Raw genomic sequence first — 12,240 nt, 5'->3', positions numbered from 1 at the left:
TGGGCTCCAACATTACTATGACTAACAAAACTCCATTACGGCCTTGGCAAACTCCATATCTCACGGTCAATCCCCATAATAGGCCCACGCTTTGGTCCCTGATCCCCAATAATCACGAGACAAACTGTCAGAAGAATGCAGAACGAAATGTGTCTCCCTCGTCAGATAATTTGGCAAGTCTGGAGATGAGACAGGCGATGTAGTTTTCATTACTGATGAGAACCAGAATTCCTGCGAGCCCCCATGGGGAAGATGGATATTCCCCAGAGTGGTGCTCTGGGGGAAACTTGGCAGTTAGTCTCTTCTGACTACGGAGTACAGAGTAATTGACATTCGATAAGTGGTTTCTCGTCGTCAAGATTGCAGAAACTCACTGTAATTACTATCAAGTTTTTCACTGTTGAATGATCTACACTAGTATGCATAACTATGTCATGACTTGTACTTTAAATCATTCTAGAAGAATAAGTTATGAACAAAAAGCCATGAGAATTACTTAATCAGGTTAGTCTAGCCGCGCTTCCTGGTTAATTGCTTGCGTGGCACTTCAGCTTGTCTTGCCCACGGCAAAGATCTACACTAGAGCCAAAGACACGAGTAAGTTTGTCCGAGACATTGACATCAACCAGCACATCATTGGTCACCACAAACCAGATCGTCAACGGACATTTCCTTGCAACACCAGTTGTATCAATCTGTGCTATCGCCATCACCCCCACCGTCGTCTTCATGCATCAATATCTTCAGAGCCAACGGGTTTCCACTAATTTCAAGGGGTAAAATGGATATCATTCCCTACCAAAGCTGACAGGGCATTTATGCACGTCCCGAAAATAGGTCCCGGCCACCTTTATGCGCGATTTTTATTCTAGAAATATTCTTTGCACTAACCAACCGCTGTGTTTCACAATTGGTCCCTTATCGGTTCTTCCACGGGATCGCCGGTGATATCCTGATATTGTCTACTGGAAAGACCAATAGCGCCGGTACTGAGCCGGGTGATCCTTGGATGGATCAGACGTACAGCGGTTTGGCCCGAGTCTTAGTTGGCATGTTATTGCATTCGCGGATATTAGCAACGGTGGAAGTCGGACCTCACGACGCGTCGGGTAGGATGATCTTGGGTGATCAATGAGACGTCAAAAGCGTCTTTGGATATCGAACCACACGTCAAACGGTTAAAGTCGGACCATCATAAACGTCGGGCTTGATGTTGGTAATAGCTATTGATGCCCAGTCTTGGCGATATGTAGAGGAGTGGATGTTGGGGTAATCTCGTGGTTATACTCGGGGTAAGTGCTGTATGGTCTAACAATCCAGACCTTTCTGGTGTCGTGCAGCATGATGGAGGATTAGGCTGATGCATGAGATAAATGGCGTGTCTTGATAACTTCCTAAACAAGCGCCGCGTCAGGCTCGTGCGCCATTTAGAGAGGTGCAGAATTTATTGATTATCAGGCAATTGAGATTGCCATCATGCCAGTGTAATATTTGTGTCTATTATGAAGCGCACTTGGTGAGAGATGCACGTGTCGCCAGGTGTTTGGCGATGATATGGACAAAATGATGTGACAGCATTCAAGAGTTGGGGACCACGAAATGGTTACCTATTTCGACATGAAACTAGATATCATAATTAAGAACAGTAATAAATAAGTTATATAATTTACAGTCAATGTCACGAGAGCAGTACTCAGTGTAAACCAGATCGTTATCTAAGAATTAAATGTGTATTTCCGGATACCCTATAGCTCAACGCTATCCTCCAACATCAGTCCCAGGACAGTAAGATATTCTAAACAATGGACCCGCTAGTGTCGTAATTGAGCTTGGACAAGCTTAAAGATCAACGGTTTCCCTTCTTCTTCAATCCTTGTTCGCGATAATAGAAAGGCTTCTGGTCCCAAATGAGTTCGTTGTTGAACAAAGCGTACTCCAAGCATCGTGAACGTACCGGAATTATCGAACTCTCATAGCTTACTTAAATAGGCAACATATGATTAATGCTAGGATTTATATATAGTATCGACATAATACCACTTATCCAGACAACCACCCATCAGCATTATACGTCGCCAAATTCTGAAACCCTGACGCATCCTGCAATCCAGTCAACTTTTCTTTCAGATAATCCCTCTGATTCTGATGAATCCTATCAAAACTCAACAAAAACGTGACCAGAAACAGAAAATCTTCCACTCGCGCCTCAGCCTCGTGCTCTCCCCCAGCGCCAGTAGGTAAAGCCAGCACATCCGCCACAGTGGTAGTGATCTCAAACAGCTTCGCTAGAATACCCGGTCCATGCAGCGCAACACTGTCAAAGCTTTTTAGTCGATCAACCAGGTTTCGAAGTTGGGTTGAGAGACGATGTGCGGGGAAGTGCATTGAGAAACCTTCATGCGTATTCTGTGGTGGTGTGGACTGTAGAAGACCTTGTGATAATGCAAGTTGCCATACCATGATTCTCATCCAGAGTCTTGTGATTAGCAAGTCTGCATGCTGAAGCTCGGTTAGACCCCCGTGGCCATTCGATATTAACTTTTGGTCTGCCTCGGCTACTTTGATCTCATCTTGATCAAGTTGAGCTTGTTTATACTCAATCCATTCAGCTGTCATTTCAGGTGCCGGACTCGATGGATTCTGTTGAGCTCTCCAGTGAGTCAAGAACTCATCGTCAAGCACATTAAACAACTCGATCAACCGATTGAAGCCTTCGTTTATCCCTGGTGGTAGCTCATAGTCCGTGATTGGTAAACCAGTCTTGAGAGGAGGCAATAGAGCCGGATAGCCTGCAATGACTGTCAGGTACCGTTCGTGGATTGATATCTCCCAATACATCCGTTGTCGCGTCGCGATTTCGTGATTACTTAATGAACCATCAGTTAAATGGTCAAAGTCCATCATCTGTATCATCGTTCCGGCTTCTCGTAGCATCATCAGACCTCGCTCCATTCGCTCAAACGTCATGAGAGAATTCTCCAGAAATATGCACGTCATGACGCGTTTCGGGCTGACTGGCAGTTTACTTAGGAACCCAGCTCCTAATTCGGCTTGTCTGTGCGCTTTGAAACCAAGAGCCAAAAGATCCATCATCCTTGCAAGGATATCATTGTCAGGGTTCCACGTTGTTTGCGACAAGTTGATTGTAGCCCCCGCAAACGCGTACACAAACGCAGCATCTTCAAAGCTATTCTCCATCCCTTCAATCGCAGTCACAACCTCGGACGGCAAAATAATCGGATTGACGGGAAAAACAGCGCGTTCATATTCCTTGACGAGACCCAAAAAGAAGTCCTGCGTGTATGGCGTGCCATTACTCGTGGGTATGTACGAAGGTGACGGGTCGTCAGTTTGCGGGGAGCCCGAGTTGGACCTTGCATCATCAGGTCGCACGCAGACACCCTCGCGTATCTGAGCTACCAACCGTCCTCGTACCGTTGGCTTTCTCTTTGACGGCGGCGCCGAGTAGACGCAGGCAAGGTTGAGATGGCCGCATTGAGAACATGGGACTGAGCCGTTGCATTTGACTTTTCTAAGACGACAGGGATCGCATGCTCTTGTTGTTCGGTTGCTCATTGTGAGGAGATGGAATGTCAGAGGTTGAGAGCTGGAGATGAAGATGCGGAGTTGCCAGACACGAGATATATCACGCTAAGAAAGGTTATGGCTAGACAACCCCACCTTGTAAACTTGCCACTTTTATTTCTTTGTCGCTTGAGTACAAGGGTATTGAGTGAGGCTTGCTTGGGCTTGTCACACTAAAGAATGGGCTGATTTCACGTCATTAGATCATTGTCTTTGAGGATCACTCCAGGGAAATTGATTCTTGATTGTACTCATAAACGTAATATCGTTGCTAATAACTGCTAAGCTGGCTCAAACACCAAATCCATCATAACTTATTCTACAAATCATCTAAGACGGGTTGCTCTTGACCTGCTCAACATAAACGGCAGAAGCCTTTTCCTTTGCAACATCCACAAACTCAGCATCCAGTCGCTCAACCTGTGTAGACTTGAACTTGCGAGCACTGATACCACGCTCAAAGAGAACATCGAGTTCACCATAAGTGCGGCCCTTGGGCTCAGGAAGGCGGAAATAAGTCCAGACAGCGCACAGAGCACAAGTTCCAGCCCAGAAGAAACCAGCCTTGGCACCCCAGTTCCAAGCAGTAGGGTTCAACATGCGAGGAGTGATGATGTTGGTCATGATACCGACAATGTTATATGTGTTTCGGGCGAGGACGACGGTCTTGGTTCGGAGGCGGGTCGAGGATAGTTCGGCGACGAGGGAGTAGCAGACGGGGCCGACGGTCGAATCGTAGGTAAAGGTGTAGATGAGGAGAAGGGATCCGATGACCCATTGAGCAGTGACGTTCTCCTTTCCGGCGAAAGCGACACACCCGATTGTGAGAAGAAGGACACACATGGCCAGCTGGCCCCAGAGGTAGAGTGTGCGGCGACCGAACCAGCCCATGAGGAACCAGGAAAAGACAGTACCAACAGCACCAATAGCGTACTGACCCAGAGACATGGAGAAACTGTTCTCAACAGCCATGCCAGCCATCTGGTAGAAGTAGGTAGAGTATCCCATAAAGGTAGCACCGCAGAGCGTCTGAACCATCCAGGTACAGCAAACAATCTCTGTTCGTCGCAGACTGGTTCCCTTGAAGAGATCAAAGTATGAGGTACCGGCCTGAGCTTCCTTCTCCATCTCGTTTGTATGGATCATCATGGAAATCGTCTCGTCGGGCTTGAACTCGGACTCGGTGTTGCGGGCGGTAAGTCGCTGCAGGGAAATCTTTGCCTCTTCGATGCGGCCCTTTCGGACGAGCCACCAGGGAGACTCGGGGGCGAGGTAGATTCCGATGATGAGAGGGACGGGCCACATCCACTGAAGGGCAAAGGGGATCTTGTAACCCCACTGATCGTCGCGGGTGACCATGGCGCGGAGGACACCAGAGGCAATGAACTGTCCGAGAACCCAGCAGAGGTTGACGTAGGTGGTCAGATAGGCGCGGAGGTGGGTAGGGCAAACTTCAGAGGCGTAAGTAGTGGTAAGAGTCTGGAAGACACCCCAAGGAATACCGATGAAGATCTCTCCAATGAGAAGCTGAACAAGAGTCTCGGAAAAGAAGATGATAAAGACGAAGCCGATGCATCCAATGAGAGCACCGATGAGAGTCTTGCGGTATCCAAAGCGATCGGCAATGATACCGTTGATGAAGAGACCGAGAATCTGACCACAAAGAGTACCGTTGGAGAGACCAGACTGCCAAGCAGCTGTCAACTGATAAGTACCATCAGGCTGCTCGACACCAAACTTGCGCTGGAAGGGAGGATAGGCAAAGAGGTTGTTCAGGAGAACAACGTCGAAACCCTCCATGATGATGCAGAGTGACAAGAAGATGGACCAGAGACAGGCTTTCTTGTAGAGCTTGAGAGACTTCATGAGTCCCATGTTTTGCTCTGCCTCTGTTGCGGCGGCAGCTTCATGGGCGACGTTGGCGTCAACAACGGCTGGGGCGTGTGGCGCGATGCCATGGTCAACCTTTGAATCGGGAGACATGTTGAAGAAATGATTTGTGAATGTTCAGATCAAAGAGATGAGAGGAGTGAGTGATGATGGTGTTCTGAGAATTGGTATTTCAGCGAGCGATGCTTGACATCTTATACTCGAAGCGAGATGAAGAGAATGAGGTTGTCGACTTAATCGAGACATCGAAAAAACAAACAACAAGTTTCTACGACACAATTCTCGGCCAGATTCCTTAGCGTGGATGGGCCAAATCATGGGGATGGCCGTGTCTAGGCCTGGCCGAGAGAGGTTACACGAGAATGTCATTGGCTAATGCGGAACTGTTATGTCGGTCCGGGTCTCGTTCGAGGTTAGCTACAGTTCCGAGTCCCGAGCTATCGTTTAATTAGCCTCTACCAGGAGACGCTCAACGTCTGTGAACATGGGGTCAATGATCTCCCCTTCTCCCCCATGGGGACACAACCAAAAAGTCTGGGGTCGGTCCGAGAGTTCTTGTCTTTGACTGCAGATCATGGGGAATGTGGGATGCATCGAAACCTGGCTTTGAGCTGTTTGTGGCTGAAGTCAGTGGATCATTGTGTAACCATTCAGAAGCAAACTTGAGGCATTTGACTTTGAACTCGTCTCGTCGGACCGGTCAAGAACCAATTATATTAGAGACAAATCGTCGGTCCGAGGTTGCACCAATCAGACTGTGATACCACCCTTCGAGAACCTCTGAGACAACTAGCTTGTTGGTTCATTGGCTCGCCTCTCATCACGATCTCCTCGGTCCGACCAACGCGGGGGAATTAGACATGGGTGAATTAATCATGGGGAAACACATGATTGCGGATTGCAGTATGCCCATCTTATAGCCAGATGGTATAAATCACTCGGACCTCACAATCAATCCCAAACAGCAACATCTCTTCATCATTATCTTTACTTCTCTTCACAATGACTGTCAACAAGCGTACCAAGCAGTGGTGGAAGCAGGCCACCATCTACCAAATCTACCCTGCATCCTTCTGCGACTCCAATGGCGATGGCATGGGCGATCTCCAAGGCATCATATCCAAGCTCGATTATATTTCCAGCTTGGGTGTTGATGTTATCTGGGTCTGCCCCATGTATGATTCCCCACAAGTTGACATGGGCTATGACATCTCCAACTACGAAGATGTCTATGCTCCTTATGGTACTCTTCAAGACATGGAAGAGTTGATCCGCAAGACACACGAAAAAGGCATGAAGATTATGCTTGATCTTGTTATCAACCATACTTCTGACAAGCATGCTTGGTTTGAGGAGTCACGACTTAGCAAGGACAGCCCTAAGCGTGACTGGTACACCTGGCGTCCAGCCAAGTACTCACCCGATGGCCAACGCCTCCCTCCAAACAACTGGCGCTCCAACTTTGGAAAAGGCAGTGTTTGGGAATGGGACGAGGCAACAGGGGAGTACTATCTACACCTTTTTGCTAAGGAGCAACCCGACCTCAACTGGGAGAACCCCGAGACCCGACAAGCCATCTACGCTTCCTCCATGGAGTTCTGGCTAGACAGAGGCGTCGACGGTTTCCGTGTCGATACTGTCAACATGTACTCCAAGATCCAAGACTTCCCTGACGCCCCCATCGTCGACTCCAAAGCCGAATACCAACCTGCCGGTCTACTCTACTGCAACGGTCCTCGAATGCACGAGTTTCTCAGCGAGATGAGCGAGGTTCTTGAACGATACGGTGCCATCACTGTTGGTGAACTTCCCCATACCCCAGATCTAGAGCGTGTGTTGCGATATGTTAGTGCCAAGGAGAAGCAGCTCAACATGGTGTTCCAATTCGACGTTGTCGATGTTGGTTTCGGAAAGACTCATAAATATGAGACTACGCCCAGAAACTATACTCTTCCTCAGCTAAAGGACGCTTTTGGTCGAACACAGAGTTTGATCCATGGAACAGATGCTTGGACAACCGTCTTTATGGAGAACCATGATCAAGCTCGTTCCGTGTCACGTTTTACAAACGACAGTCCCCAGTACAGAGTAGCAGGAGCCAAACTCTTGGCTTTGCTTCAGTCTTGCTTGAGCGGAACACAGTATGTTTACCAGAGCCAAGAGATTGGATCAGTTAATGCTCCCAAGGAGAGCTACCCTCTGGAGAATTACGTCGATATCGAGAGCTATCAGTTCCTCGACATTGTCAAGGAGCGATCCAACAACGATGAGCAAGAAATCGACAAGGCTTTTAACGCTCTACAACACTTGGCTCGAGATCATGCTCGTATCCCCATCTGTTGGAGTGATTCCAAGCACGGAGGATTTTCAGAAGCCGCTGAAAAAGCTGGACTACCCATCAAAAGGCCTTGGATGCAAGCTCACCCTCTATCCCAAGAAGTCAACGTCACCTCACAACTAGACGACCCACATAGTGTCCTTTCCTTCTGGAAGAAAGCCATTAGCTTCCGAAAGGAGTTTCCCGATCTCACGGTTTACGGAGATTACAAGGTTATCCGACAGGATGATCCTGATATTTATGCTTTTGTCAAGGAGTCGCTTGCTGATGGATCCAAGGTTGCTGTTGTTCTCAACTTTACTACTGAAGATAAAGCGTGGAGTGCTCCTACGTCTGAAGAGCTGGGTGTTCACAGTGGAAAGGATATAAAGCTTGTGCCGATAATGTCGACGCACTCTGGGAAGGAAAAGGCTACTGTTTTATCGCCGTTTGAAGGACGAGTTTACTTGGTTACTTAGAAGATTAAGATCGAAAAGTAGAAACGTATAAATTTATTTAGCAAGTCAAACATTAGAAGTACATCATATTATATCCCAAGCATTCCGTGCTCTATGTGCTATTTCCCTGTGGACGCCTTTACGCATAAAGTCATGTCTCTTGAGAATCTATTCTCCTTCCCATCACAATTGCATCAGCAAAAGACGGCGGAGCTTCATCCTCTGGTGGTGGTCTGATCCACGAATCGTCCTCCTCAACTTCTGATAGTCCAAGCCCCCTGTTACTCTGCTCCCGTTCATCACAGGACCTCAGCAAAAGCACGTTTGCCTCTCCTTTGACAAATAAAGTGTCGCCCGCGACTTTGAACTCGATATCCCACCGTAACTTGTGAGTTACAGTCATGTTGTAAGTCCGAAATGACGGCGTAAACTGCTCTTCTTTCCACCCACAAGTAATCCATTTCGATGTGATGCGAAGATCTATCATTTTTCCAACATCAATAGGTTCCCAGCTACTTGTACATGGAATTTGTATTTCATCCTGTAGGTTGTCAATAGCATTTGAAACGCCAAGGTTAACAGCTTTTGTATAGTACTTTTCTGTTCCATGCCGGGTCATGACTTTGGTACATGTAACGAGCGAAACCTTGATAAGGAGCAACCTGAATTTCTGTGGCACATTCTTTATAATTTCAGAAGTCTTGTCCCAATTTGGAAAGACAGCCAGACGTAATGGTATAGGTGTCTGGTTGTCCAGCTGGATTCTAGTCGGAAACCCAAATAGTAGTTCAAATTTTAATGTTGGATCACCGGGTCGACTCGAAGACCGCTTCGCCCAACTGAACAGCGACCCTCTCTCGTCTTGCCGTCCAGGAATCAGGCGGGTGCTCCTTACGCTCCCAGGATATCGCCATACCCTGACCGCAAAGTCTGCGATGGGCGGGTTTGGGGAATATTGGACGAGCTTGAAGGGATGCCAAGCTTGCACTCTCTTGACCCCGTCGTATTCGTAAAAGAGTATCTTTGCAGACACAAAGTACTCCACAAACACGCCAATGACACCCGTCGAATAGAGTGAGTACGTGGGTGGCAGTTGATGGTCCATTGCTCCTGTTGGCATGTAGCTTGCGAGTGTGCTGCCCGTGTTCGTTGTCGAGTCAGCACAAGTGGGTATCTTCAGGCTGAAAGGCCACCGCTCGACCATGTTGTTCAGAGAGTAAAGAGGTCCACGGTATATTTCATCGGGTCTCTCATTGCACGTAAGGAGATTGAATTTCGAATTAAGTCTTGTGTCGAGACCAGAAACAATGGAGGCCCGCCCATGGAGACAACATGTTACCTCAGCGTCTATGGTAATAATAGGTGTTGTTCGGTGAACAAACCCGGTGATGGTGTCACCTGGGGCATATGTATTCCTGTCAAGGTGGATGCCGAGCCATGGGCTGGATTTGGTCGTCAATGGCTGCATGTTGAGTTGCCATTGATGCGATGAATGGTGTCTCGATATGACACAAGTGGAGAACTGTAGTCTCTTTATAATTGTTTGAAATTGTCTTTAGTCTCAGCCTCGTACGGCGTAGCAATGCTGCGCCATCAATATTGCTGTGCCCCTGTCACATCCAAGGTGCCAAGGCTGTAGGGATCAACATGGCCAATTGCGAGGGTCATGGTTGTGGATTTTCCTTGTAGGGATTCGCGAGGGTTACCACTTTTGAGTGACATAAACCAATCGAATGAATATCTAAATTGTGCCAAGGGTTCTAGACGGCTGAGAAAGTATCGGTTGATTCCGGTTTCGGATGGAGTAAGTCATGTGAAAAGATCACACATATCAGCCTTGGGCAGCAACAGCTGATTTCCAAATTTACAAGTCATATTAGCAAATTACAAACCAGTTATAGGCTGTATGATAAACTTAGTGGTGTTATATATCGTGTATGTATATATTTTAACGGTAACCCTATAATACGAAAGTTGGCCCCCATGCACGTAGTAAGAACTCGATAATTCACACCAATAAATTCATAAACCGAACTCTGGGAAAACACAGGGTGAGTAACTGTGATAAGCTCTTAATCTACACTATTCTTGGTTTCATGTCATGTTCAGACACGAGCATTCTTCCAAACGAGATACAGGTACGCGCCACTTCTTCCATGATTGATGTCGGTACTGATTCCATCCCATCCAACCGCATCAGCGAGGGTAACAGGATCATCGGGAGATCTCCACAGCTGCACATTACTGATCCTGGTAGGCAAGCTCAAATCTCGCGAAGTGACCACATACCGGAAGTCGCCGCCAGCGTCATTAGCCATATCTCCTCCCAGCCAAGAGTTTTTATCGCCAGTAATGTGAATGCTCAATCCGGTGATGGCTTGAGATGGGTTCGTGGTAAAAGTCTTTACAACATAAGTGTAGTCTCCACTGAAACTATTATTGCAGTCCGGGCTCCCCTGCCGTCCACTTTCGTCCACGCAAGTGCCAAGCGGAAAGAAATCCGAGTCTCCGGATGCCTGAACAGTGAGAGATGAGACGTATTGTTGTGTGGGAGATGGGATATTCCCAGAGTTAGCGTTCCCGTACACCTTATTGTTGATAGCCATAGCCAACGCCGTCGTGTTGGTGTTCTTTAGCCAATCCACCAGGATGACATTGGGAAAAGCAGACGCCGAGCAGAATCCAAGGAGATTTTTGAACAAGTTCAGATTTGCTTGGTTGGCAAGGGCCTCGATTCCAGAGTCGGGCTGTCTTTGTGTCAAGAACCATGATACAAGTTGAAGTTGATCAATAACTTGGCCGCTCGAACCTGTCGGATAATTCTCAAGCTTGGAAAGCAGATCTATATCCAGAGAATTCACATTCGTAGTGCTGGAGCACACGTTATTCGTGAGTAGGTTTGCTTGGGAAAAGATGCCCTTGCCCTGGAATGATGGGTCAGGCAAGATGCCACCCACATCAAGGCAGACCAGCACAGAGGCTGTCCCACTGCCAATGAATGAGTTTAGGGTATTGTTGAAAACCCGTCCTGTTGTGTAGTCTGCATTGATCAACGCGAGATTAGACAGACTTTGGGTTAGCTGACTGAATAGTGTAGACCACTGGTTAACCGACAGGACGGAAAAATTATTTGTTGAGTCATAGCCATGCGAGAGGTCAATGATAATCAGCTCGGCATACTCTTTGGTGAATTTGTTGATGTCAGAAACAATATCGCTCATGCTTTGACCATAACAGCCACCAATAGTCGATTTTGACGGGAAATTGCCGGCTCTGAAGTCGCCTCCTGCAACCATAACCGGCTTGACGTCAAGGAATCTAGAGCCGTTGACGAGCTGTTGGTAGACAGTGGTTGGCTGACTCTTTTGCCCTGTACCGACTGGGTTGAGAACACCCATGCCAGCATCATGACTCCCTGGCATGCATATTCTCTTCAGGGGTAAATTACCCAAGGTATTCAAGTTCTGATGCATCCAGTCTGGCGGCTGAAATGTAGTCGACATGTTTTTGGTAGTGCCGGTGAGTACAAAAGGGTTACCACCGTTATGCACAAAGCCAAGCGGGAGCCATTCGCCTTCTGGCATAGCGGAAGTCGAAAAGCCATCGATCCTGGCATACAATCTCGGAGAGTCATCTTCTGCTCGGATGCTAAAAGAGCGTCCCGTATTACCGATTGTATAAGTGCTAGTGACCTGGGTGTCACTTGTTGTAACGGTAACACCGTCGTCAAATTCAAAGTAGGAAAAGTCGGAAGTACCTGTCGTGAATTAGTTGCGGTATCCGCGACATATTTGGACTCTAATCAATTGAAAGTTGCATTACGTACCCGGCGCGATCGAAGCACTTGGATCCCATGAGTTCATCTGGTATCCTCTGTTGCTTGGATCTGTATTGGTAAATGTGTATGGCGTGCCATTTAGAATCTGGAGATACGCCCCAACGCCCATGGTGAATGATTCGAAGTCGAAGTATAGTTGTTCTAGAAGTGTG

The 12,240-nt window shown here is 47.5% G+C and overlaps 5 protein-coding genes across 5 annotated transcripts; 1 reads left to right on the top strand and 4 right to left on the bottom strand.

Annotated features, from left to right (window-relative positions):
• Nucleotides 1–2,040: 2,040 nt before the first annotated feature.
• On the bottom strand, nt 2,041–3,576 carry FPSE_07366 (uncharacterized protein; the record flags this gene model as incomplete). The annotated part of the gene is made up of 1 exon (XM_009260484.1): nt 2,041–3,576. The coding sequence occupies one exon, from the start codon at nt 3,574–3,576 to the stop codon at nt 2,041–2,043; it is 1,536 nt and encodes a 511-aa protein (XP_009258759.1).
• Nucleotides 3,577–3,915: 339 nt separating this feature from the next.
• Nucleotides 3,916–5,568, bottom strand: FPSE_07367 (uncharacterized protein; the record flags this gene model as incomplete). Its single annotated transcript, XM_009260485.1, has 1 exon — nt 3,916–5,568. One exon carries the CDS (start codon nt 5,566–5,568, stop codon nt 3,916–3,918), a length of 1,653 nt encoding a protein of 550 aa, XP_009258760.1.
• A 909-nt stretch (nt 5,569–6,477) lies between these two features.
• On the top strand, nt 6,478–8,271 carry FPSE_07368 (uncharacterized protein; the record flags this gene model as incomplete). Its single annotated transcript, XM_009260486.1, has 1 exon — nt 6,478–8,271. One exon carries the CDS (start codon nt 6,478–6,480, stop codon nt 8,269–8,271), a length of 1,794 nt encoding a protein of 597 aa, XP_009258761.1.
• A 130-nt stretch (nt 8,272–8,401) lies between these two features.
• On the bottom strand, nt 8,402–9,718 carry FPSE_07369 (uncharacterized protein; the record flags this gene model as incomplete). The annotated part of the gene is made up of 1 exon (XM_009260487.1): nt 8,402–9,718. The coding sequence occupies one exon, from the start codon at nt 9,716–9,718 to the stop codon at nt 8,402–8,404; it is 1,317 nt and encodes a 438-aa protein (XP_009258762.1).
• A 637-nt stretch (nt 9,719–10,355) lies between these two features.
• Nucleotides 10,356–12,197, bottom strand: FPSE_07370 (uncharacterized protein; the record flags this gene model as incomplete). Its single annotated transcript, XM_009260488.1, has 2 exons — nt 10,356–12,007; nt 12,077–12,197. 2 exons carry the CDS (start codon nt 12,195–12,197, stop codon nt 10,356–10,358), a joined length of 1,773 nt encoding a protein of 590 aa, XP_009258763.1.
• Between the last annotated feature and the right edge of the window lie 43 nt (nt 12,198–12,240).

The sequence above is a fragment of the Fusarium pseudograminearum genome, chromosome 4 (assembly GCF_000303195.2).
Source record: "Fusarium pseudograminearum CS3096 chromosome 4, whole genome shotgun sequence".
Classification (NCBI taxonomy): domain Eukaryota; kingdom Fungi; phylum Ascomycota; class Sordariomycetes; order Hypocreales; family Nectriaceae; genus Fusarium; species Fusarium pseudograminearum.
The sequence above is the reverse complement of the archived record's forward strand: the minus strand, read 5'-3'. Positions and strand labels throughout refer to the sequence as shown.